Source organism: Patagioenas fasciata, chromosome 8 (assembly GCF_037038585.1).
Source record: "Patagioenas fasciata isolate bPatFas1 chromosome 8, bPatFas1.hap1, whole genome shotgun sequence".
Lineage (NCBI taxonomy): Eukaryota > Metazoa > Chordata > Aves > Columbiformes > Columbidae > Patagioenas > Patagioenas fasciata.
In genome coordinates, this window is record NC_092527.1 from 7,108,404 (window position 1) to 7,132,849 (window position 24,446).

General features: G+C 62.7%; 6 protein-coding genes across 11 annotated transcripts; 3 read left to right on the forward strand and 3 right to left on the reverse strand.

Annotated features, from left to right (window-relative positions):
• Nucleotides 1-222: 222 nt before the first annotated feature.
• On the forward strand, nt 223-3,083 carry MTG1 (mitochondrial ribosome associated GTPase 1). Of its 6 annotated transcripts, XM_065843355.2 has the most exons (11): nt 261-441; nt 519-582; nt 774-879; nt 960-1,040; nt 1,278-1,334; nt 1,491-1,581; nt 1,672-1,733; nt 1,933-2,029; nt 2,194-2,275; nt 2,379-2,491; nt 2,598-3,083. In XM_065843355.2, the coding sequence occupies exons 1-11, from the start codon at nt 315-317 to the stop codon at nt 2,693-2,695; spliced, it is 978 nt and encodes a 325-aa protein (XP_065699427.1). In that variant the 5' UTR covers nt 261-314; the 3' UTR covers nt 2,696-3,083. The 6 variants fall into 6 exon arrangements, 5 of the variants coding, with proteins under 5 accessions (XP_071667693.1, XP_071667692.1, XP_065699425.1 ...); XR_010651762.2 differs by having other exon boundaries at nt 254-441; nt 1,278-1,733; nt 2,598-2,748; nt 2,887-3,083; XM_065843353.2 differs by having other exon boundaries at nt 257-441; nt 1,278-1,581.
• A 4-nt stretch (nt 3,084-3,087) lies between these two features.
• On the reverse strand, nt 3,088-4,704 carry SPRN (shadow of prion protein). Its single transcript, XM_065843356.2, has 2 exons — nt 4,293-4,704; nt 3,088-3,727 (listed from the first exon to the last, which is right to left on the reverse strand). Exons 1-2 carry the CDS (start codon nt 4,505-4,507, stop codon nt 3,325-3,327), a joined length of 618 nt encoding a protein of 205 aa, XP_065699428.2. The 5' UTR covers nt 4,508-4,704; the 3' UTR covers nt 3,088-3,324.
• A 91-nt stretch (nt 4,705-4,795) lies between these two features.
• On the forward strand, nt 4,796-6,759 carry ECHS1 (enoyl-CoA hydratase, short chain 1). Its single transcript, XM_065843506.2, has 8 exons — nt 4,796-4,920; nt 5,346-5,543; nt 5,620-5,747; nt 5,825-5,924; nt 6,032-6,136; nt 6,211-6,330; nt 6,411-6,478; nt 6,559-6,759. The coding sequence occupies exons 1-8, from the start codon at nt 4,821-4,823 to the stop codon at nt 6,622-6,624; spliced, it is 885 nt and encodes a 294-aa protein (XP_065699578.1). The 5' UTR covers nt 4,796-4,820; the 3' UTR covers nt 6,625-6,759.
• Nucleotides 6,760-8,313: 1,554 nt separating this feature from the next.
• Nucleotides 8,314-10,952, forward strand: PRAP1 (proline rich acidic protein 1). Its single transcript, XM_065843971.2, has 5 exons — nt 8,314-8,668; nt 9,676-9,802; nt 10,100-10,178; nt 10,283-10,341; nt 10,573-10,952. Exons 1-5 carry the CDS (start codon nt 8,314-8,316, stop codon nt 10,835-10,837), a joined length of 885 nt encoding a protein of 294 aa, XP_065700043.2. The 3' UTR covers nt 10,838-10,952.
• A 311-nt stretch (nt 10,953-11,263) lies between these two features.
• LOC139828524 (uncharacterized) lies at nt 11,264-13,393 on the reverse strand. The gene is made up of 7 exons (XM_071811553.1): nt 13,284-13,393; nt 13,059-13,150; nt 12,328-12,872; nt 12,076-12,191; nt 11,850-11,941; nt 11,465-11,583; nt 11,264-11,415 (listed from the first exon to the last, which is right to left on the reverse strand). Exons 1-7 carry the CDS (start codon nt 13,314-13,316, stop codon nt 11,264-11,266), a joined length of 1,149 nt encoding a protein of 382 aa, XP_071667654.1. The 5' UTR covers nt 13,317-13,393.
• A 6,181-nt stretch (nt 13,394-19,574) lies between these two features.
• Nucleotides 19,575-22,707, reverse strand: LOC139828525 (uncharacterized). The gene is made up of 12 exons (XM_071811554.1): nt 22,634-22,707; nt 22,493-22,568; nt 22,213-22,323; nt 22,011-22,136; nt 21,712-21,786; nt 21,239-21,403; nt 20,985-21,073; nt 20,817-20,882; nt 20,518-20,680; nt 20,291-20,378; nt 20,007-20,143; nt 19,575-19,925 (listed from the first exon to the last, which is right to left on the reverse strand). The coding sequence occupies exons 1-12, from the start codon at nt 22,705-22,707 to the stop codon at nt 19,575-19,577; spliced, it is 1,521 nt and encodes a 506-aa protein (XP_071667655.1).
• Between the last annotated feature and the right edge of the window lie 1,739 nt (nt 22,708-24,446).

Here is a 24,446-nt window from a genome sequence, read left to right on the forward strand (position 1 = left end):
GGGGCTGCGGGCGGCTGGGGGGTGGGTTGGGGACCAGGCCCCGCCACACGGGGAGCGCTCTGCCCCGCGGGGGGCACTCCGGGCCCGGCGGGGAGTGTTCTGGGCCCGGCGGGCGGCACTCCGGGCCCGGCAGCCCTCGTGTCAGCGGGACCCCCCGCAGGCCGCGGCTCCGCCATGGCGCTGAGGACACGGGAACGACGCCCGCTGAGGGAACGCCCTGCCCACTCACGTCGCCCCGCCCACTCAATGCGACCACACTCGCCGTGTAGTCCCATCCCCGCGCGGATGTGACGCAACGAAGCGGCGCCGTCGCCATGAGGGTGTGGGCAGGAGCGCTGCGGGCAGCGGCTGCGCCCGGGCCGCTCACTGGCAGCTTCCGGGAGCGCTTCGATTTCGGCGGCCGCGATGTGGCCTCCTGGTTCCCGGGGCACATGGCGAAAGGTGAGGGCTGGGAGCGGGCGGGCTGGCTCCCGGCCCGCCGCCGCCGCCGCCGCCGCTCAGCCCGTGCTGTGTTGCAGGCCTGCGGCAGATGCGGGCCTCCCTGCGGCGCGCCGACTGCCTCATCGAGGTGCACGACGCTCGCATATCCTCCGGCACGGCTCCTCATCCCCCCGGGGCGCCGGGAAGCCTGCCCCGGACCCCCAGCTGGCCCGTCTCCCTCCAGGCCGCCCCTTCTCCCAGCCCGTGCCCCACAGCAGCCCCATAAACTCCCCTCGCTCCTCCCCGTCCGCGCTCCCACACCAGCACAGAGTTGTTGTCCTTAGCGGTGCTCACATCCCGCTGTCGGGCCGGAACCCCATGCTGCAGGAAGCACTGGGCATCCGCCCGCACGTCCTGGTGCTGAACAAGATGGACCTGGCCGATCCTCGCCGGCAGCCGGTGAGCGCCGGGGCTGCCTGGCTGGCTGATGCCCGCGGGTGGCTGCAGGCAGGTGCCGGCAATGACTCTGTGCCCTTCAGACAGTCTTGGAGCGCCTGAAGCAGCAGGGATGCTCACACGTTGTCTTCACTGACTGCCAGCGCGATGGCAACGTTAAGAAGGTAATGGGCCAGCAGCCCCGTGTCCAGCCCCGCTCCTGCTGGCAGCTGTGGGCTGTGTGCTGAGCTCCAGCCTCCATGCCCCGCTGTGGGGAGGTGACACTGGCTGCTCAGAGCCATCCTCATTTCCAGCTTGATCCCTGTTTTGCACATCCTCCTGGCACAGTGTCCTCCGAGCGAGTGGCTGCTGCCAGCCTGGGTGCAGAGCCACAGTCACAGCCCCTCTGTGTTTCCCTGCAGATTGTTCCCCTGGTTGCCAAGCTGGTGGGTGACAGCCCGCGCTACCACAGAGCCGAGGTGAGACACAGCAGTGAGGCTGCTGGTGTGTTGCGCAGGGAGCGGGACGTGGCCATTGTCAGGCCACGTCCCTGTGGCTGGAGGGACAAGGCTGCTCGGCGAAGGCCGGGTTTTGCTGTCACAGCTGCCCTGTCGCTGGTAACCACTCACTTGCAGAGCACCGAGTACAACATCCTGGTGATTGGCGTGCCCAATGTGGGCAAGTCCTCCCTCATCAACTCCCTGCGCAGGCTGCACCTCAAAAAGGGTATTTCTCAGTGGTGCCTGGGCCCAGGGAGCAGCCGCCAGCACAGCCATGGGGCTGCCTTCTCTGACCGTGTCTCTCCCTTCCCCAAAGGCAAAGCCACTGCGGTCGGTGGCGAGCCGGGTGTCACCAAGGCGGTGCTGACCAAGATCCAGGTACCATTCCCACGGCGCAGCCAGCTGGGCGGGTGCTGACCTCTACCTCCCTGCCTCGAGGCACCCAGGGCTGATCTCAGAGTGGTACTCCCCTTTCCATTGAGACCTTAATGAAGGAACTCAATGCCTCACTCGTGTCAGACTCTGGGGTTCTAATTGCTGGGCTGCGCATCCTAATGGCCCTGCTTCCCTCCACCAGGTGTGCGAGAAGCCGCTGATGTACCTGGTGGACACGCCTGGTGTGCTGCCCCCGAGGCTGGGGGACCTGGAGACGGGCATGAAACTGGCGCTGTGTGGTGAGGTGGCGTCTGTGGACGCCGGGACATCCCAAACGTGACTTTGAACCCTGGTTGGGGTGGGAGGGCACTGCTCGCAGCGTGTGCTGCCCACGGGTGGCACGTGGACAGCGTGACGGGTGAGCAGGGCTGGGGGGAAGCTGGGGCTCGACCTACTTTTCCAGGAGCCATCCGTGACCACCTGGTAGGGGAGGACATCATGGCCGATTACCTCCTGTACACCCTCAACAAGCAGCAGCAGTTCAGGTGAGCTGGCGGGGGAAACGGAGCGGGGCTGGGGCTGTGGAGGAACCGTCCCTGGGGACGTGGGGGAACTGTGATGCCGGCAGGGTGACACCTCTTTGGACAGGTACGTGCGGCACTACGGGCTCACCGAGGCCTGCGACGACATCCAGGCAGTGCTGAGGCGCGTGGCACTCGCCCAGGGCAGGACGCAGAGGGTGAAGGTGCTGACAGGCACGGGTGAGTGCACCGGCGGGATCTCTGCCAACTGGGATTACAGGCATTTGGGGACCCCAGGGGGGCTCTGGGCCCCACTGACGCCTCCTTCCACACCCCCTGTCTTCAGGAGACGTCAACATGACGATGCTCAACTACCCGGCTGCTGCCTACGAATTCCTGCGGGATTTCCGGGCAGGACGCCTGGGCAGGGTGACGCTGGACTGAGACCTGGCGTGGGGGAGAGGCGTCAGGCTGGGGACACCCCACTTCCTCTGCAGGTGAGGACACCTCGCCATGGAGCTCTAGTGTGTGGTTTGAAGCAGCTCTGCCGGAGCAGCCCCTGGGTTTGGGCTGGGATCCCTGCAGCAGGCGGTGAGGCTGTGCTGCGGTGGCTTCCCTGTGGTGTCACCATGCAGGGTGATGTGATGCTGTTCGGTGGAGCGCGGTGCCCGCCCAAGGGGGGCTGGGGCATGGCTGCTGCCTCCAGCCAGGACAAAACCCCCGGGGAGCAGTTTCCTCACCTCCGTCCCCAAATAAAACTGCTGTGGGTGTGTGCCAGGGTGGTGGTGGTGCTGGAGTCCCCATCCTGTGCCCATCACCGTGCATCCAGCCACACCTGTGTTCTGCCCAGCTTTATTGCCACCTCCTCGTCCTCCAGCACTGCAAGACCCACATACAGAGGAGCAGCACGGCCCGGGGGGCCTGAGCCACGAGGGTTGTGGGGGGAGACGGAGGGGGCTTCCAGCAGGGTCCAGCCCCGCTGACACTGGGTAACGGGGAGTTGTGGCCAGCCGGGGGGCCGGGCTCAGTCCCGGTCCTGGCAGCATCAGTAGCGGCACCAGGCACGGGCGCTGTCAGCGGCGGAGGGTGGCAGCCAGCGGCCAGAGCCAAGGCAGGGCCCAGCCCAGTGGGGCCCGAGCCGGTGCAGCCGAGGTCCAGGCAGCAGCTGTCCCGTTCCCATCCCGGTACTCGGTGCCGTCACCCGCAGCCAGCTCCCCGGCCAGCCGGGCCCGGCGCAGGGCCACCCCGGCCGCCGCTCCTGCTCCCGCCGCCGCCGCCACCCGCAGGGCTGCCCCGGCCGAGCCGTACCGGGGCACCGACGCCTTCACCCGGCCGCGGGCGGTCCCTCGGGCCCCGCCACGGGCAGCTCCGCGGGCCCCGCCGCGCCCGCCCTTGCCGGCCACCGTGTCGCAGAAAGCGGCGGCGAGCAGCATCAGTGCCCAGCAGCACGCCGCGCCGCGCCGCATCCCGCCGCACCTGCCACGGGAGAGCCGGGGCTCAGCGGGGGCTGCCCACTCGTGTCCGCGGCGCGGGGTGATGCGGGATGAGCCCCGCCTGTGAGCTGCGTGTGCACAAACGGGATGCACGCCCCGTGCTTGGGGGTGCGCGCGCGCGTGTCGCTCGTGGGCTTGGGTTGCGCGTGCGTGTGCCCCACGCAGCTGCCCGTGGATGACACAAACAGGCTCTTGCACGCGTAGCCGTGCACACTCGTGCCCGCCCGTGCACACTGCGCTTACACACGCGTGCACAAGCTGCACGTAGCTGTGCGCTCCCGCATGCGCGCCTTCCTTTGCACACCCGACACGCGCGTGCGCCCGTGCAAGGCTCGCGGACGCGCGCACACCTTGCACACACGCGCCGCTGTGCTGCCCGCGAGCGCGTGCACGTTTTGCACGCTGCTCACACGCGCGCCTTGCACGCCTTCACCCCCCGCGGCAGCACGCGCGCGGGCACGCGCACGGCCGTGGGGCGCACACACACACACACACAAAACCCCCCGCTCCGGTACCGGGCACGCGCCGCCCCCACCCGCGGGGCTCACCGCGCGCGTGGCTGCCGCCGGCTTCGCTCCGCTCCGTTCCTCCCCGCCCGCGCTCCCGCTCCCGCCGCGCTCCCGCCGCCGGCGCCTCCCCCTCCCCCCCCACCCCACGCGCGTTGGCGGAGGCGCGCTCTCGGGGCTGGGTGGCGGCGGGGGGCGCGGGGCACGGCGGCCACGCAGCCGCGGGAGGCGGGGAACGGAGCACCCCCCGGAGCCATTAAACGCCCCTAATCCCGGCCCCACCGGGCCCACTCGTGTCCCTCCGCGCGGGGACGAGGGCAGGATAGCCGGGCCACGCCCCGCGGGGTGCCGGCCCGGTCGCCCCTTCCCCGAGTTCCTGCCCACGGCACCGGGGAGTCCCACGGCACCGGGGAGTCGCACGGCAGAGGCTGTCCAGGGGCGGGGCGCGGCGGCACGTCCTCGACCAATGGGGATGACGCGTCATGGGGCGGGGCCGCCTTGGCCAATGGGAGCGGGGCGGGGCGGGGCATCCGCGGGCGGCGGGGCGGGGCCGCTGCACCGCTCTCCGCCATGGCCGTCGCGCTGCGCGCCCTGCTCCGCTCCGCCGCCGGCACCGCGCTCCTGCCGCCGCCCCCCCGCCCCCTCCTCGGGGTGCGAGCCTACAGCGCCGGTGAGTAGGGAACAGGGCGGGGCGGCGGGGAGCTGCGACTACCGGGGCCTCTACACCGGGCACCGTGCTCGGGCCTTGGCACCGGATCTCGCGCTGTGCACGGGGTCCCGCACAGGGCACCGAGTCCCTGCACCCTGTATGGGCACTGGCACTGTGCACCGCGGTCCCAGCAGAGCGGTATCTTGCACCGGGTCCCAGCACCGCACATCAGCCCGGCACCGGGTGGTCCCTTGCGCTGCACTTGCCCGGGCAGGGACCGCACCGGGAATTCCCCGACAGCTCCGCTCCCGAGCGCCCGGGGGTGACGTCCCGCTGGCCGCCCGTGACCGCTGAAGGTCGCCTTAAGATATAGCGGTGCCGCGGGCGGGTGCGGGGTCTGTGCGGGCAGCCGGTGGCTAACACGCCGATGTCGGGGTGGCGGGCAGGGGCCCCGTTCCAGTACCTGTCGGTGCAGAAGACCGGGGCGCAGCAGAGCGTGGGCCTGATCCAGCTGAACCGGCCGCAGGCACTCAATGCCCTGTGTGACGGCCTGATGGAGGAGCTGAGCCGGGCGCTGGAGGCCATGGAGAGTGACCCGCAGGTGGGGGCCATCGTCATCACCGGCAGCCAAAAAGCCTTCGCAGGTAGGGCAGAGTGACGCGCCCCGCCACGGGTGTTGGCGGAGGGGGTTTGGTGTCACATCCCCTTCTTGCTTTGCAGCGGGCGCAGACATCAAGGAGATGCAGAATAAAACCTTCCAGGAGTGCTACAGCGGTGGCTTTCTCGCTGGCTGGGACAAGGTCTCCACTGTCCGCAAACCCATCATTGCTGCCGTCAACGGCTATGCCGTGAGTCCCCCCCACCTCTTGTCGCACCCCGGCTGTGCCCTGGCACCCCCTGACCCTCCTCTTCCTCCCCATCCCAGCTGGGCGGTGGGTGCGAGCTGGCCATGATGTGCGACATCATCTACGCCGGGGAGAAGGCGCAGTTTGGGCAACCTGAAATCCTGCTGGGGACCATCCCGGGTGAGCGTGGGGTGCCTGGCAAGGAGGGGTCATCCTAGACATAGCAGGGGCAGCGGGGACACCCCGATGTCCGTCTCTGGACCTTTCCCTTCCCCAAACGGCTCCAGGCGCTGGAGGGACGCAGCGGTTGACCAGGGCAGTGGGGAAGTCGCTGGCCATGGAGATGGTCCTCACTGGGGACCGGATTTCAGCGGCAGAGGCGAAGGAGGCAGGTAGGGGAGGGGGTCAGCTGGGGTATGTCGGGGACTCGTCCCCCCACCCCGCCACCTCCCGCTGTCCACCCTAGGGCTGGTCAGCAAGGTCTTCCCTGTGGAGAAGCTGCTGGACGCAGCCATCGCCTGCGCAGAGAAAATCGCCAGCAACTCCAAGCTGGTGGCCGCCATGGCCAAGGAGTCGGTCAATGCCGGTAGGGCTGGGGGCCAACGGGAAGCCCAGGGGGCTATGGGTTCAGCAGGGAGGTCTCCCCAACTTCTCCCTTGCTCTCAGCCTTCGAGACGACACTGGCAGAGGGGCTGAGGACAGAGAAGCGGATTTTTTATGCTACCTTCGCCACTGTGAGTAAGGGGTTGGCCCCACTGCGGGGGGGACAGCGGGGCTGCCGCACCCCCCAGCCTCACACCTGTGCTCCTCACAGGATGACCGCAAAGAGGGGATGACAGCGTTCGTGGAGAAGCGCAAGGCGAACTTCACTGACAGCTGAGCCCAGGGATGCAGATCCCCACGGCCACCTGCGCCCCACAGCCCCTGTGTCACCCCAAGGGCTCTGGGACTGGCGGTGAATGATTACGGACAGGAGGATCCTGTTTGCTGTCGCTATTAAAAGGTTTTCCTGGCACTGCCGGGACATGGGGCATCCTTGCCATGGGGTTCCCCCGCACTGGAAAACGTTGGGGTTCCCTGAGACCCCCCACTCCATCACACAGATATGGGATGCGGGGCTGGGCACGAGCATCTTGGTGGAGCGGGGGGTACGTGTGTCCTGGAGGGAGGGGACAGCCTGCGGCTCCTTCTTGGGCGCTACACCCATGTGCTGAGGTTGCCCGGCCTCAGCCCCCCGCGCTGACCTGAGGCCCAAGTGAGGGGCTGAACTCAGCCCGAGGCACCATCCTCCCCCTGCCCAGGGTCTCGGGGCGAGCCCCAGAAGGGGGAACCAGGTTTGGGGGCCCTGCACTTAGCGAGGGCTTTCTGGTAGCACTGAGGAGCCCAGCAGGAGGTGCAGGGGCAAATGGGTTTATTGGGGGCTCATGGGTGGGGAGGGGGGTACCAGGCCCCTCGGGAAACCCCAGGGGTGTCTCCCACCCTCATGGCGCAGCCTGAGCACAGCTCAGCTCAGCCGTGGTGGAGGTGGTCGAGGTCCTTCTCTGGGCCCCTCTGCACCTGCGGGGAGGGCATCCGGGGTGGCCCACGGACATCGGCCTCCCTGGCACAGTCCTTGGGGTGATGGAGATGGTCAAGGTCCTTTTCGGGTCCTGCCCGGGCTTGGCTGGGGCCTCTTGAGCCGTGGCGCTGCTGGAGAAGACCTTGATCCCTGGTACCACCTCTTTGCTCATCTCAGCCTCCTGCGGCGGCTCCACGGCTCCTGCACCCAGGATGCTGGACGAGGGGAGCAAAACCAGGCAGGAAAGGTCTCAGTGCCCCAGGGCTCTGAAATATCCCTGGGAGGCTGCCGTTCACATCTCGGGGAGCAAATGGGCTCATTTAGCTGCTTATCCCAGGAACGGGCTGGACGGGCCTGGGACACTGTTGCCACAGCACCTGCAGTTCCTCAGTGCCACCAGGAAGGGAAACGGCTGGGGCAGGATGTTGGGAGAGTTGGGGTGATATGGGGAGGAAGCCAGAGCTGGGAGCCCCTGAACTGCTGGGGGGTGCAAAGCCCTGAATGGAATTCCGTCCCCCAGGGGCTTTCCCTTCTGGGGCGCTGCTTGGCTGGGGCACACGGGGCAGACACGGCACCCGGGAGTGCAGGGAGCGCGGCCGCCTCTTACATCTCCTTGGGCAAATCCTGCTCTGTGGCCAGGTCCTCATGTCCGGCGTCACTGGGAACCTACGGGGAGAGAGGAGATGTGGGGGTGGCAGCGCGCAGTCGTGGGTCTCCCTGTGCCCCTCATCAGCCAGGCAGCGGGAGGGCCCGGGGAGGTGGGGGCTCACCTGGGTGCCCCCGGGTGCGGGCAGGAGGAGGGCAGCACCCAGCAGGAGGGTGACGCTGCAGAGCTGTGGGGCCCTGGGGCTGCACAGAGCGAGGCACAGGAGCCACGTTGGAGGAGCTGAGCTGGTGGGGCTGCCTGCGCCAGACCCTGCCTGTGCCAGAGCTGCCAGTGCCAGGCCCTGCCTGCACCAGAGCTGCCTGCACCAGAGCTGCCTGCATCCAGAGTGGCTGCCTCTATCCTGCATGAGTTGCTGCCTGTGCCTGCCTGCAGTGAGCACCTGCCTGTGCCCTGCACTCCCAGTCCCTGCCCGCACCCCCTGCCTGCAGCCCCAGTCCCTGCCCGCAACCCCTGCCTGCAGCCCCAGCTCCTCCTGCCCCAGCGCCCACCCCTGCCCGCCCCCCAGGCGTTGTGCAGGGCCGCACCGCTCCATGGCCACCTTCCGCCCGCTGCCCGGCCTCTGCCCGCATTTTGTCCGCTGCGGCCGCTCCCGGGCGCCCGTCCCACACGGCCCCGTGGCACCGGGTGGTGCTCAGGGAAAGAGTTCAGGGTCCTGCGCAGAGCAGCAGGGCAACCAGGCCACCCACGTCCCTCTGCGCTGTGGGCGCACCCATTGGGGCCCACGGGTTTGTGGGTGTCCTGATAAGACGGGAGCATTTTAGGGGAACAATGTTTAGATTTCTTAAAGAGAAGTGTGGCTTAAAAGAGTTCGGTGGCAGGTTCACTCTGTTATTTACTACCTGGGGGAAACACCCCAAACCAAATGCCGCTTACCTTCCCTCCAGGAGCCTGTGCCCGTTCACAAAGCACCTTCAGGCATCTTCCCTCCCTGATAACTGTTCATCTGGAGTCTGTGTCTTGGAGCTCCGGAGACAAACTTTCAGGCCTGATAACCGTATGCAGAGCAGACTTTCAGGAGACAAAATTCTCATGAAAAAGAAACTTAATGGAGTAGAATAGCAGCGAAGTGCGAAATAGGTCTTGTAAGTGCTCAGCGTAGTTTGTAGTTGCTTTTGGTAAATATGAGCAGAACTTTACAGCTTAAAGTTTTAGCAAATCCAGTTTACCAAGGAACATGAGGCAAAGAGTATATTAAAAATCATGCAACCTTATGTCTCTAAATAATTCATTACATTTAGGGGGCATGTACTTGAACTAAATGATTAATATTAAACTTGGGCTCACCCACAGAGCTGTGAGTAGTAAAATCATTGCCACACAGCTCACTGATTGAGCCGGGAGAGCTGAAAGTGGGCTCATCCAGGCTGTCATATTTATAGAATAAAGTGGTTGACTCGTAGCCAAATTGCACACAGTAGGAAAAGTGCACGAGGCTCCCTGTGCCCACAAGTTACTGGTGTTCAGTTGCCGTTCGGCTTCCCTGTGGGTCTCCTGGAAGGAGTTCTTGGCCAGGCTGCGGCTCAGGCTTTTCCCTCCTCCGGAGCCTGGACCAAACTGCTGCTGGTTTGGCTGGGGGTGGGGGTCGAGTGCATCCGCCACAAATGTAGAGCACGTCTCAATGAGAGGAACCGCACCCGCAGTGCAGAGGGACGTGGGTGCCCTGGTTGCCCTGCTGCTCCGCGCAGGACCCGAACTCTTTCCCTGAGCACCATCCGGTGCCACGGGGCCGTGTGGGACGGGCCCCCGGGCAAAGTGCGGGCAGAGGCCGGGCAGCAGGCGGAAGGCGGCCATGGAGCGGTGCGGCCCTGCACAGCGCCTGCAGGACGGGCAGGGGTGGGCGCTGGGGCAGGAGGAGCTGAGGGTGCAGGAAAGGGGTGCGGGCAGGGACTGGGAGTGCAGGCAGGGGGTGCGGGCAGGGACTGGGGGTGCGAGCAGGAGCTGTGGGTTGCAGGGCACAGGCAGGTGCTCACTGCAGGCAGGCACAGGATAGAGGCAGCCACTCTGGATGCAGGCAGCTCTGGTGCAGGCAGGGTCTGGCGCAGGCAGCTCTGGCACAGGCAGGGTCTGGCGCAGGCAGCCCCACCAGCTCAGCTCCTCCAACGTGGCTCCTGTGCCTCGATCTCGCTGCAGCCCCAGGGCCCTACAGCTCTGCAGCGTCACCCTCCTGCTGGGCGCTGCCCTCCTCCTGCCTGCACCCGGGGGCACCCAGGTGAGCCCCCACCTCCCCGGGCCCTCCCGCTGCCTGACTGATGAGGGGCACAGGGAGACCCACGACTGCGCGCTGCCACCCCCACATCTCCTCTCTCCCCGTAGGTTCCCAGTGACGCCGGACATGAGGACCTGGCTGCAGAGCAGGATTTGCCCAAGGAAATGTAAGAGGCGGCCGCGCTCCCTGCACCCCCGGGTGCCGTGTCTGCCCCGTGTGCCCCAGCAAAGCAGCGCCCCAGAAGGGAAACCCCTTGTGGGGAGGGAATTCCATTCAGGGCTTTGCACCCCCCAGCAATTCAGGGGCTCCCCGCGATGTGAACTTCAGCCTCCCGGGGATATTTTGGAGCCCTGGGGCACTGAGACCTTTCCTGCCTGGTTTTGCTCCCCTCATCCAGCATCCTGGGTGCAAGAGCTGTGGAGCCGCCGCAGGAGGCTGAGATGAGCAAAGAGGTGGTACCAGGGATCAAGGTCTTCTCCAGCAGCACTGTAGGTCAAGGGGGCCCCAGCCAAGCCCAGGCAGGACCCGAAAAGGACCTTGACCATCTCTATCACCCCGAGGACCGTGCCAGGGAGGCCGATGTCCGTGGACCACCTCGGATGCCCTCCCCGCAGGTGCAGAGGGGCCCAGAGAAGGACCTCGACCACCTCCACCACGGCTGAGCTGAGCTGTGCTCAGGCTGCGCCATGAGGGTGGGAGCCGCCCCTGGGGTTTCCCGAGGGGCCTGGTACCCCTCTCCCCACCCATGAGCCCCCAATAAACCCATTTGACCCTGCACCTCCTGCTGGGCTCTTCAGTGCTACCAGAAAGCCCTCGCTAAGTGCAGGGCCCCCAAACCTGGTTCCCCCTTCTGGGGCTCGCCCTGAGACCCTGGGCAGGGGGAGGATGGTGCCTCGGGCTGAGTTCAGCCCCTCACTTGGGCCTCAGGTCAATGCGGGGGACTGAGGCCGGGCAACCTCAGCACATGGGTGTAGCGCAAAGGGACAAGGGGGTGACAAAGGGGGTTTCTCCACCAGGAGATGAGGAAACCAAATCAATGCTCCTCATCCCTTTGGGACCACCAGCTCCCCTGGCAGTGGCCATCGGGGTCAAACAGCACTGGGCAGGCCAGGGGGGTCAGGGGGAGCGCGGCAGCACAGGGCGGCGCAGACCCCGGCAGGGGGTGGCACGGGGGCTGTTCTCAGCTCCTCCGGCGACACGTGGCCGCAGGACGAGGGACGCTGCCGGCACCTCCTGGTGCCTGAGGGGAAGATCCTGACGGGGGCCCCACACTCAGACCACGCTGGCACTTGGCTGCCCATCACTGTTTATTGGTGCTGCCTGGCAGCGCTTCTTCTCCTGCTCAGAGCTGGGGGCACTTGAGCAGGAGACCCTCAGTCCTGCCCGGCTCTCGGGGTGCCGATCCATCCTGCGGGGGCCGGAGAGGTGGGGAGAGCCCTGGTGCCCAGGTGAGGTGTCTGTGGGACCACGTCGTCCTGTGCTCCGGCAAGACGGTGGTGCCTGGGGGTTAGCAACAGGGTCAGAGACACCCACAAACAGGTCCTGGTCCCCACCCTGCAGCACACAGGCTGGTGTCCCACCCTGCCCACGGCCACCCCCCCACACCAGGATGCTCCAGCCCCCCTGGGCTCGTCGCAGCCCTGCAGGCTGGAAAACCCTCTCCCGCCATTTTACCCCAGCTGCAGGGGGATCTGGTCGCTGCTGCCCGCTTTCCCGTCGGCTCCAGCCAGCCCCAGCTTTCCAAAGGCCTCCTCCAGCTGCCTGACCTGGGAACGGCGGTGGGGGCAGAGTCAGGGCACGGCCCCTGTGTCGTCCCAGCACAGGGGGCCTTTGGCTGCCCCTCCCTGCCCAAACCCCCCCAGCATCCTCACAGCCCCCTTGGGGACTGCTGCCGGGTCACCTTCTGCTTCACGTGCTGGAGCTCCCATTCCAGAGCCTGCAGGGAGGACACCTGGGTCTGGACAGAGGACGCCTGGGTCTGGAGGTCGGCCAGGATGCAGACCATGCTCTGCTGGCCTAGAGGGAACAGGCCAAGGGGACATGCTGTCGGTGAGGGGGTCTCGCTCGCAGGACCGGGCTCTGAGCAGGATGAGCCCCTGACTCAGGGTATCCCCATGTCAAACACCCCCTGCCAGCTCCCCAGGGCTCTCACCTCCCCCCGGGAGGAGCCGGCGCAGCTTCCTAAGCTCAGCACGGTTCAACTTGGTGTCTCTCAGCTGGTCCACTCGATTCATGAGGGTGCCAAATAAGTAGTCAAGATGCCCTAGATGGCTTTTAAACTCTAAGAGCTGGACCTGGTATAGAGAATCTAAGGTGCAGGACAACTCCAACTCCTCCCAGGTCGTGTCTGGCTCTTGCTTAGAGGATTTCGGCTGCATCTCTGGCATGGAGACACTGGCATCAGACATCCTTGTCTGTTCGGAGGGGGCCCCACCCCACTTTGCAGGGCTCGCTGGTGTTCCCTGCGTCTCTTCCTGCATCCCCTGGGAGACAGGCTGTGACCTTGGACTTCCCTTGCTGGTCCTGGGCACAGGCTCTGTCCCTGGTCCCTTCAGCTTCGGCTGGGCCCCCCAGTCCTGCCCGGCTCTCAGGGTGCTGATCCATCCTGCAGGGGCCAGAGCGGTGGGAAGAGCCCCAGTGTCCAGGAGAGATGTCTGTGGGACCACGTTGTCCTGTGCTCCGGCAAGACGGTGGTGCCTGGGGGTGAGGAGCAGGGTCAGAGACCCCCACAAACAGGTCCTGGTCCCCACCCTGCAGCACACAGGCTGGTGTCCCACCCTGCCCACGGCCACCCCCCACCTGCACCCCCCACACCAGGATGCTCCAGCCCCCCCGGGCTCGTCGCAGCCCTGCAGGCTGGGAAACCCTCTCCCGGCATTTTACTCCAGCTGCAGAGGGCTCTGGTCGCTGCTGCCCGCTTTCCCGTCGGCTCCAGCCAACCCCAGCTTTCCAAAGGCCTCCTCCAGCTGCCTGACCTGGGAACGGCGGTGGGGGCAGAGTCAGGGCACGGCCCCTGTGTCATCCCAGCACAGGGGGCCTTTGGCTGCCCCTCCCTGCCCAAACCCCCCGGCATCCCCACAGACCCCTCGGGGACTGCTGCCGGCTCACCTCCTGCTTCACGTCCTCGAACTCACAGACCATACCCTGCAGGGAGGACACCCAGCCCTGCAGGGAGGACACCTGGGTCTGCAGGTCTGCCAGGGTGCGGGCCGTGCTCTGCTGGCCTAGAGGGAACGGGCCAAGGGGACATGCTGTCAGTGAGGGGGTCTCGCCCACAGGGCTGGCCCCTGAGCAGGATGAGCCCCCGACTCAGGGTGTCCCCATGTCAAACACCCCCTGCCAGCTCCCCCAGGGCTCTCACCTCTCTCCAGGAGGAGCTGATGCTGCTTCTCAAACTCAGCACGGTCCAGCTTGTTCTTTGTCAGTTGATCCACCCGATGCTTCTGGGTGACGTAGAAGCAATCAAGATGCCTCAGATGCCAAGGAATCTCCATTACCTGGGCATGGTATCCAGAATTCAAAGTGGTGGCCAAGGCCTCCCAGGGCACACCTGGGTCTTGCTTAGAGGACCCTGACTGCATCCCGTGCTGGTTGTCCATGTCTGACTGGCGGGGCTTGGCAGGGGCAGACTGGCCCCCAGTGCTCTCCTGGGAAGAGAAGGCAAAGAAAGTGATCAGGCACTGAGAATGGTCAAACCAGCGAGTGGTCAAACCACCAAAAGCGATGAATCACTGAGAGTGATGAACTACCGAGAGTGATCCAAGTGCTGAGTCGTCAAATCACTGACAGTGCCGAACCACTTAGAGGGATCCAGCCACTGAGAGGGATTCAACCAGCAGTGATCCAGCCTGTGGGAATAGCAAGACGTGCGGTTCCAGCCACCTGGATGATAAAGGAAGATCAATACTAACATGACCATCCGGACAGTCCAAGAAATAATACTAACATAATTAAATCACAGCAATTAGTCAAAATATAAAAGGCCTTGGATAGCTTGTAATGAAGTATGTTGTTCATAATTGTAAGGAGTGCTAGCCCAGGCTCATGAGAATGGTATATCGGGCCAGAAAACCACCTGCAAGTACATGTGATGTGTGAATGTTGTTGGGGCTGGTTTGTGAATGAGTGGGAACGTGATTGAAACTGACACAACACGAGCCTGATGTGTTTGGAATAACAATGACTGAGAAAACATCCTGTCCAACCTGGGTGAAGGGATCCACAGGGATGGGGATGCAGAGGCTCCCTCGTTAGGGTGTTTTAGCTCACGGGAAAGAGATCAGGGAACCATCCGGTGATAATGCGAATAGAGAAACCTCGATGAAATATTATCATCAGTGGCCGCTGTGTAAATTAGATGAGGAAGAAAAGTGTCCTCCTAATGAAACTTTGAGTTATGGTACTTTTGTGCGCTCTTGGAGAATGAAAGCGGAGTCAAGTTACATATGCTGATATATTTTTCACTTTGCCAAGTCACTCGGAGTGGCAGACAGAATGTGGTATTTACTTGGCATCACAGGATTCTTTTGTTTTAACATTGGAAAATGTTAAAATCACCCCCTGCTGAGAGGGGCGGACGAAAGATGATGTGCCCCCGTGGGGGGGTGTAGAATTGAAGAGTGTGAGCCTTCACCTTCCGAGGTCGTAGATGGTGAAGATTCGTAGAGAGAAAAGAAATAGAGTTTTAACTGATACTGGAACATCTTATTCAGTTTTGAATCAGGAATTGGTACCTTTAGATGAAGATTTTGTCACTGTAGTGGAAGCTACTGACCAACAAAATAAAGCTTTTTCTTTTTACAGCAAATTAAATATACATTGAGAAAATAAATTGGAATTCATACTTTCTTATATATGCCTGGGCCTGCGAAACTGTTACTAAGACCAGGCCTATTAAAACAATTGAAAGCAAAAACAATATTCAAACAAAGTGAAATTTAGGATAACTGAGATTTTAAATTTGGTAATGGTTCAAACTGACAAGCAAAGCCAAAATACCTCAGGAAATCAAGTATTTCCAGGGGTACGGGCTTCAAGACTTCCTGGTAAATCAAAGAATGCAGAAGAACTGAAAATCAATTTGAAACCTGGAACCGGACCGGTCAGAATCAAAAAATGCCCTCTGAAATTTGAGGATGGGGGAAAAAAGCCAAACAGTATCTTCCTGCAGTTTGGGCCGCTGATGGAACGCGAGTAAAGAAACAAGACGGTAAACGCTATGAAGTCAGTGCAGGATTTCAGAGCAAGCCAGGCCGCCCGGCCGCCCCGGGCGCCATCTTGCGGGCACGAGGCTCCCGCCGCTGGCGCCAACGACGGCGGCGCGCGGGGCGGGGCGGGGCGGGGCGGGGCGGGGCTGAGGCCGAAGCGCCGTGAGGCCCCGGGCCGTGGCTGAGAGCCGGGCAGTGTTCCTTCAATGAACAGCCGAGAACTGACTGAGCGGATCTCCTGTCCTGTGCCCAAGTGTCTGTTCTCTGGTTCACCCGAGGATGCACCCAAGGATCTTTGCAAGACGTCAGCGAACTCCTGTTTCTCGTACGGTAAGTTACACAGAGCTAAGCAAGGCTGGGCAATAGTGATGTGGGTTAAAGGGTTAACTCTCTAAGCGTCTTTAGTGATGTGGGGTAGGGTTAGCTCTCTAAGTGTTAATTAGTTAATTGTCAGTTCCCTGTATCAAGATTTCCTGTGTTCAGCTGCAAATTCTGAGCAGATTCCACTCTCCCCCCTCTGCCTTTTTAATGGTGCTTAACTGAATCTCACTACAACTTTTCCACAGTCCATTTCTGGCTTAAAAGCAAAGCAAGCTGCCAGTACCTATGTATTAACATACAAGCATAAGGTAGTCTCTCTGACAAGAAGCAGTTTTTTAAAGTCACATATATCTTGCATGATGCATACCCTAAACCCACGACAAGTGTAAGTATATGTAATTTGTTGTGTGTTTGTAAACCCGGTTTAACCACAGCACATGGGGTGCAAGATGGGCCTTTGCTGGCGCTACTCTGGTGCCCACTGGTTTGCCCAGTGTGCTCCCAGTTACTCCAGTGCAGGTGGCACTGTGGTTTCTCCCCCAACCCTGAGAGGTGCCACCAGTTTTGTCACCCACCCCCACGTGTCACCGTGTGTGTGCACGGGGGAGCCAGGACTGTCCCCAGTGCTTTGTCCACACCCAAGCTTCCCCAGCGGGGACCGACAGGTCCCCCCATGCTGCTTCCAGGGCCGGGGGTTTCCCTGCCTGGTACCTCTCCACTCGTGACACAGCTGGTGTGAGGTCTCAGCACAGGGTGGGGTTTCTCTCACATGAGGGTGAGAGCAGCCTCACAATCACAGGCCCTGGCTGTGGTGGGGGATTTGAACTTCCCTGATGTTTGCTGGAAGGACTACTCGGCCGGCCGGTCGCAGTCTAGGAGTTTCCTCCAGCGCCTTGACGATAACTTCCTGATGCAAATGGTGGAGGAGCCGACTAGAAGAGGTGCACTGCTGAACCTCATCCTCACTAACAAGCAGGGGCTGGTTGAAGCAGTAAAGCTTGAGGGCTGCCTTGGTTGCAGCGACCATGAGATGGTGGAGTTCAGGATCTCATGTGGCAGGAGCAGGATAGCAAGCAGAATTGCAACGCTGGACTTCAGCAGGGCAAACTTTGGCCTTTTCAGGCAATTGCTAGGGGAAATCCCATGGGCAAGGCTGCTTGAAGGTAAAGGGGCCCAAGATCATTGGTTAGTGTTCAGGGACTGTTTTTACGGGGCACAAGATCAGAGCATCCCAACACATAGGAAGCCAAGGAAGGGAGCCAGAAGACCGTGTGGTTAAACAGGGAACTAATGGGTAGGCTCAAGTGGCCAGCCCCTCCTTCCGTGATCTATAAACTCTATAACCCCTAACCCTATAAACTATCTAACCCTAACCCTATCTATAAACTCTTGTTTATAGATCATGGAAGGAGGGGCTGGCCACTTGGGGAGAATATAAGGCTGTTGTCAGAGGGTGTAGGGAGGCAACTAGGAAAGCTAAGGCCTCCTTAGAATTAAACCTGGCGAGAGGGGTCAAGGACAACAGGAAGAGCTTTTTCCAATATGTGGCAGATAAAACTAACACCAGAGGCAATGTAGGCCCACTGATGAACGAGGTGGGTGCCCTGGTGACAGAAGATACAGAGAAGGCAGAGTTACTGAACGCCTTCTTTGTCTCTGTCTGCTCTACCGGAGGCTGTCCTGAGGAGCCCCGTGCCGCTGAGGCCCCAGAGGAAGGCAGGACAATGGAGGAGTTTGCTTTGGTTGATGAGGACTGGTTTAGGGAGCAGTTAGGCCATCTGGACATCCATAAATCCATGGGTCCGGATGGGATGCACCCTCGGGTGCTGAGGGAGCTGGCTGAGGTCATTGCTGGACCGCTCTCCATCATCTTTGCCAAGTCTTGGGAAACGGGAGAGGTGCCTGAGGACTGGAGGAAAGCAAATGTCACTCCAGTCTTCAAAAAGGGCAAGAAGGAGGACCTGGGTAACTATAGACTGGTCAGCCTCACCTCCATCCCTGGGAAACTGATGGAACGACTTGTCCTTGGTGCCATCTCAAGGCATATCAAGGATAAGAGGCTCATTAGGGGCAGTCAGCATGGCTTCACCAAGGGGAAGTTGTGCTTGACCAACCTCATTGACTTTTATGAGGACATAACAAGATGGATGGATGATGGCAAAGTGGTGGACGTGATCTACCTTGACTTGAGTAAGGCATTTGACACAGTCTCCCACAGCATCCTCACAGCTGAACTGAGGGAGTGCGGTCTGGATGATTGGGTGGTGAGGTGGACTGTGAACCGGCTGAAGGGAAGAAGCCAGAGAGTCGTGGTCAATGGGGCAGAGTCCAGTTGGAGGCCTGGATCTAGTGCAGTGCCTCAGGGGTCAGTACTGGGGCCTGTACTATCCAATATATTCATCAATGATTTGGATGAGGGAATAGAGTGACTGTCAGCAAGTTTGCTGATGACACTAAGCTGGGAGGAGTGGCTGACACGCCAGAAGGCTGTGCTGCCATCCAGCGGGACCTGGACAGGCTGGAGAGTTGGGCGGGGAATAACCTGATGAAATTTAACAAGGGAAAGTGTAGAGTCCTGCATCTGGGCAGGAACAACCCCAGGTTCCAGTATAGGTTGGGGAATGACCTATTAGAGAGCAGTGTAGGGGAAAGGGCCCCGGGGGTCCTGGGGACAGCAGGGTGACCATGAGCCAGCACCGGGCCCTTGTGGCCAGGAAGGCCAATGGTACCTGGGGTGGGTTAGAAGGGGGTGGTCAGTAGGTCAGAGAGGTTCTCCTGCCCCTCTACTCTGCCCTGGGGAGACCACACCTGGAATATTGTGTGCAGTTGTGGCCCCTCAGTTCCAGAAGGACAGGGAACTGCTGGAGAGAGTCCAGCGCAGCCACCAAGATGCTGAAGGGAGTGGAGCATCTCCCGTGTGAGGAAAGGCTGAGGGAGCTGGGCCTCTTTAGCTTGGAGGAGACTGAGGTGTGACCTCATTAATGTTTACAGATATATAAAGGGTGAGTGTCAGGAGGATGGAGCCAGGCTCTTCTCGGTGACAACCAATGATAGGACAAGGGGTAATGGGTACAAACTGGAACACAAAATGTTCCACTTAAATTTGAGAAGAAACTTCTTCATGGTGAGGGTGCCACAGGCTGCCCAGGGAGGTTGTGGAGTCTCCTTCTGTGCAGACATTCAAACCCGCCTGGACACCTTCCTGTGTAACCTCATCAGGGTGTTCCTGCTCCATGGGGGTATTGCACTGATTGAGCTTTCCAGGTCCCTTCCAACCCCTGACATTCTGGGATTCTGTGATTCTGTGAAAAGCAGCCCCAAGCCGTGGGGGTGGCAGAAGGGGGAGGAAGGGCTGTGTCCCCCGCCAGGCTGGGGGCACAGAGGGCTGATGGGGCTTTGCTCCAGGGCTGGGAAGCATCAGCTTCCCCGAGCCAGGCAGTGGGGGTCTGGTCCGTCCTCTTCCCAGCCATGGCAGCCCTGGCAGACGGACAAGAGGGTGACAAAGGGGGTTTCTCCACCAGGAGATGAGGAAACCAAATCAATGCTCCTCATCCCTTTGGGACCACTAGCTCCCCTGGCAGGGGCCATGGGGGTCAAACAGCGCTGGACAGGCCAGGGAGGTCAGGGGGAGCGCGGCAGCACAGGGCAGTGCAGACCTGGGCGGGGGGTGGCACGGGGACTGTTCTCAGCTCCTCCGGTGACACGTGGCCGCAGGACAAGGGACACTGCCGGCACCTCTTGGTGCCTGATGGGAAGATCCTGACTGGGGCCCCCACAGTCAGACCACACTGGCATTTGGCTGCCCATCACTGTTTATTGGTGCTGCCTGGCAGTGCTTCCTCTTTTTCTCAGTGCCGGGTGTGGGGAGGCTTCAGCTGGGGACCCCCAGTCTTGTCTGGCTCTCGGGGTGCCGATGCATCCCTCTGGGGCCGGAGGGGGAGGAGCTGCTGGGGACCCCCAGTCCTGCCTGGCTTTCGGGGTGCCGATGCATCCCGTGGGGGCTGGAGTGGTTGAAGCAGCCGGGGACCCCCAGTCCTGCCCAGCTTTCGGGGTGCCGATGCGTCCCGTGGGGGCTGGAGCGATTGGAGCAGCCGGGGACCCCGAGTACTGCCCGGCTCTCGGGGTGCCGATGCGTCCCGTGGGGGCTGGAGGGGCGGGAAGAGCCCCTGTGCCCGGGAGACCTGGGATGAGGCCGACTTGTGCTCCGAGGAGGCGGTGGTGCCTGGGGGCGAGGAGCAGGGTCAGAGACATCCACAAACAGGGTCCTGGTCCCCACTCTGCAGCACACAGGCTGGTGTCCCACTCTGCCCAGGACCACCGTCCCACACCCCCCACCTGACTCCAGCTCCAGCACAGGGACCTGGTGCCCCAGCCACCACTGGCTGGTGGCCAGGTTGTCCCCCTGCCTTGGGGACAGCTGGGGATTGTCCCTCGGGAAGCCTGGCAGAAGAGTGCAGAGGAAGGCAGGCTGGGGGAAGCCAACGGGAAGAAGGGTGGGGGAAAACCTGGCATCCCGCAGGCGTCCTGCCTGCCCCGCTGTCCCCTTCAGGCCTCCCAGGTCCCCTCCCAAAGCGCAACCCCACGTACCTTCCTTGACCCCCCGCACAGGCAGCTGTCCGTCCCGCCGGTCCCTGGAGATGCGTCTGTCCATGCTCAACGGCTCTGTCGCCTTGTGCTGGGAAGGAGAGAGCGGGCTGGCTGAAACACGGGGCCCCGTTCGGCATCCCCAACAGCCCTCCCACAGACAGCTCTCCCTGGGGAAACTGAGGCACAGATCCCCATTCCAGGCTCAGACGCCGCCACCGTAACCCTACCTGTGTCACCCTGAGCTTGCTGGGGAGCCGAGCGAAGGGCTGTTGCGGCCGCGGGGTGCTGGGCGGGTGCGGCTGGAGGCAGCGCTGCTGCGGGGGAAGGATGGTGTGCTGGTCCCCGCAGCTCGGTGGCACAGGGGGGCGCTGGCACTCGCCTGTCTGCTCCCTGGGAGATGGGACATGGGGGTGCTCAGTGCCCGGCACTGCAGCACCACATGGTCACCCCATGGCAGAGAGGGGGCCGCGGCTGCAGTGCCAGCACCCATCTCCCAGTGTCCCCCCCAGGGGCAGGGGCTACTCACGGGCCAGGCGCAGGCATGCTGAGGGGCTGGTCACAGGACAAGCCCTGGAAACGGGCCAGCAGCTGCCTGGAGGAGGGAGAAAAGGGCTGGGTCAGCTCCTGGGGGACACACAGCCCTGCCTGCACGCAGCACCGTCCCCAAAGCCACCGCTGTCCCTATGGCACTCACTTCTTGATCCCAGCCGCCTCAGCAGCTGCTGCTCGCGACACCTTCTTCTCCAGCTGCTCCTGGAGGCTGTTCCATTGCTCCTCCAGCTGCTGCCGGAGCGGCCCCAGCTCCAGGCGGTCCAGCTGTGGACAGGAGCGCACCAGGATGGGACGTCACGGTCCCCGGGACACGGCCGGCTGGGGACCCTCGGAGGGATGCTGCCTTAGGCTGCCAAGCCCCCAAGGTGTGCACAGTGGGGACGTGCCAGCCCTCACCTTGGAGTCCATCTCTTCCCTGAGCTGTTGCTGGACTTGGTGCCAGCCCTGCTCCTGGCCTGTCACCCGGCTCGTCAGCTCCTCCATCTTCTCTTTCAGCTGCTCCACGCTTGCCTCGAACTGGCTGTGGCTGACTTTGCCGGCCAGGGAGGTTTTGTCAGCTTTCTAGCAACAGAGAAAGGCAGGAGAGCGCTGGGGGAGGGATGGAGGGACGCTGGGCTGGGCCAACTCCCATCCGGAGGAGAGGCAGAAGTGGCTACATGGCCCCGCTCACCCCATCACTCCCGTGGGGTTGGTCCCAACAGCCAAAGGACCCGAGGAAGGAGACAGAGGGACCTGGCGAGTGACCCACAGCGGCTCTGCAAGCCCTCCCCCCCCGACCGGTTCTGCCACCAAGCACCCGAGGGACAAGGGGCATTTGTCACCCTGCCCAGGACCCCCTTGTCTGGCGCCAGCTCCCCTCCATGCCGTACCGCAGCGATTCCCAGCAGCAGCTCCTCCTTGCCCGCTTTCTCCTCCTCCAGCCTCTCCACGCACCGGGACAGAGCCTTCCAATGCAGAAAGCACCCGTGATGCCACGGCAGGGTGGCAGCTGCCTCCCAGCCAGCCGAGCACCCCCCGCCTCCCCACCTTCCCCCAAAACCTCCTGGAAAGGCATTTGGAACCATTGCAGGGCTACGAGTGGCTTGGCAGGGAGACAAATCCCTGCTGGTCGCCAGCCTGGGCTCTGCCTGGATGATGCTCTGAGCCCGCGGGGGTTTCAGCCGCCCACCTCAATGGATTTCTCCTCCTGGCAGCGGTGATCCAGGAGGCCCTGGAGGACGATCCTGAGCTTCTCACAGTCCCCTTGCACCTGCCTGACGCTGGCCTGGATGTGCTTCAACAGCTGCTCATCCTGCTGCAGGGAGGAAGGTGACACGGTTGGTGCCATGCAAGGCGGGGCTGGCTGCCCCGTGGCCACAGACCCGGCTTACTTGGCTGGTGACGACGTGCTGGACGAGCTGGGCCACGTGCATCCTGGTGTCCAAGATGCCCCCTGCCAGCTCCTGCCCCGCGCTCTCCACTATGGCTCTCAGCTCGTCCAGCTGCAGGAAGGGGAGCAGGAGTCACCTCTGAGCTGGGGTGGATGCAGCCAGCAAACCCAGGTGCCATGGAGGCTCAACGGCCCCATCCAGCCAGGAGACGTGTCCAGGACCCCACCAGGACCACCCCAGCGAGCTGGAAGGTGCTCAGAGTGCTCCTCCTGGACCTCACCTGTGCCTGCAGCTGCTTGGTCCTCCTGGTCACCAACGTCTCCAGTGTGCCCTGGATCATCTCCTGCTGCGCAGACCTGGCCAGCAAGATGGGGCACAGGCAGGTTTAACCTCCAGGGGCCACTCAGAGGATGTCCCTCACCCCCCCACACCAGGATGCTCCAGCCCCCCCGGACTCGTCGCAGCCCTGCAGGCTGGGAAACCCTCTCCCGCCATTTTACCCCAGCTGCAGGGGGCTCTGGTCGCTGCTGCCCGCTTTCCCGTCGTCTCCAGCCAGCCCCAGCTTTCCAAAGGCCTCCTCCAGCTGCATGACCTGGGAATGGCGGTGGGGGCAGAGTCAGGGCACGGCCCCTGTGTCGTCCCAGCACAGGGGGCCTTTGGCTGCCCCACCCTGCCCAAATCCCCCCGGCATCCCCACAGCCCCCTCGGCGACTGCTGCTGGCTCACCTCGTGCTTCACGTACTGCAGCTCATAGTCCATACCCTGCAGGGAGGACACCCAGCCCTGCAGGGAGGACACTTGGGCCTGGATGTCGGCCAGGACGTGGGCCATGCTCTGCTGGCCTAGAGGGAACGGGCCAAGGGGACATGCTGTCGGTGAGGGGGTCTCGCCCACAGGGCCAGGCTCTGAGCAGGATGAGCCCCCGACTCAGGGTGTCCCCACGTCAAACACCCCCTGCCAGCTCCCCCGGGCTCTCACCTCTCTCCAGGAGTAGCTGATGCTGCTTCTCAAACTCTGCGCAGTCCACGTGGGTGAAAGTCAGCTCATCCACCCCATTCCTCTGGGCACCGGAGAAGTGGTCAAGATGCCCCAGTTTACAGGAAACCTCCATCACCGGGAAGTGGGGGGCAGAATCGAAAGTGGAGGTCAAGGCCTCCCAAGGCATGTGTGACTCTTGCCCAGGGGACCCTGCCTGTATCCCCGGCATGGTGGTCTGGGTACCGGGGACCTCTGGCTGCATGGTGGCACTGGCATCAGAAGTACTCTTTGGATTGGAGGTGGGCCCTGCCGACTTCTCAGGGGGCGCTGGTGTTCCCTGCTCCCCTTCTTGCATCCCCAGGGTGCCAGGCTCTGTCCCTGGACTCCCCTTGCTGGTCCTGGGCACAGGCTCTGTCCCTGGCTGCTGCCCTGTGCCCTGGGCCCTGTCCTCCTCCTTCTCCAGGCCAGGCTGGTCCTTGGTGGCCTGGTGTCCTCCCACGAGGGCGGTTGGTCTGTGCCCCGGCTCCAGAACAGGCAGGTCCTGCAGGCCCAGGTGTCCCAGCACGGACTGCAGCAGCCTGTGCAGCGACGGCAGGTCCACAGCCCCATCGCGGGATGTCCCGATGGCAACATCCAGCAGTTGGGACAGGGTGAGCGGGGCCATCGCTGCCGTCCCACAGAAAATACGGAGCCTGATCTGGGGGGGACTGGAGCCTTTCTGCCTGGAGGGGCCTGGGAGGCTGTGAGGGATGGTCAGCTGGCAGCTTCCTCCTCGTCCTCCTTGCCAAAAAAAGGGATCCAAACGCTGAGATTGATCCAAATACTAAGAGTGATCCAATCGCCGAGTGATTCAAGTGCCAAGAGTGATCCAACCGCCAAGAGTAATCCAAATACCGAGAGTGATCCAAAGCCAAGAGTGTGCCAAACGCCAAGAGAGATCCAACCGCCGAGAGAGATCCAACCGCCGAGAGTAAGCCAACCGAAAAAAGCGATCCAACCGCAGAAAACGAGCCAACCGCAAAAAACGATCCGACCACCAGTGATCCAACCACCGGAGTGATCACAGGGTGGGTGATGCGTGACAGGACAATGTGCTGTCCCTGTTGCTCAGCAACGCCCCACCCTGGAGCCAGCGGGCACCGCCCCGGGTCCCTGCAGCTGGCACTTGGCTGAAGGGACCCACAGGGATGGAGATGCAGAGAGGTTCCCGGCTGCCTTTCCCGCTTTCACCCCTAAAATGTGCCCGGTGACGTCTC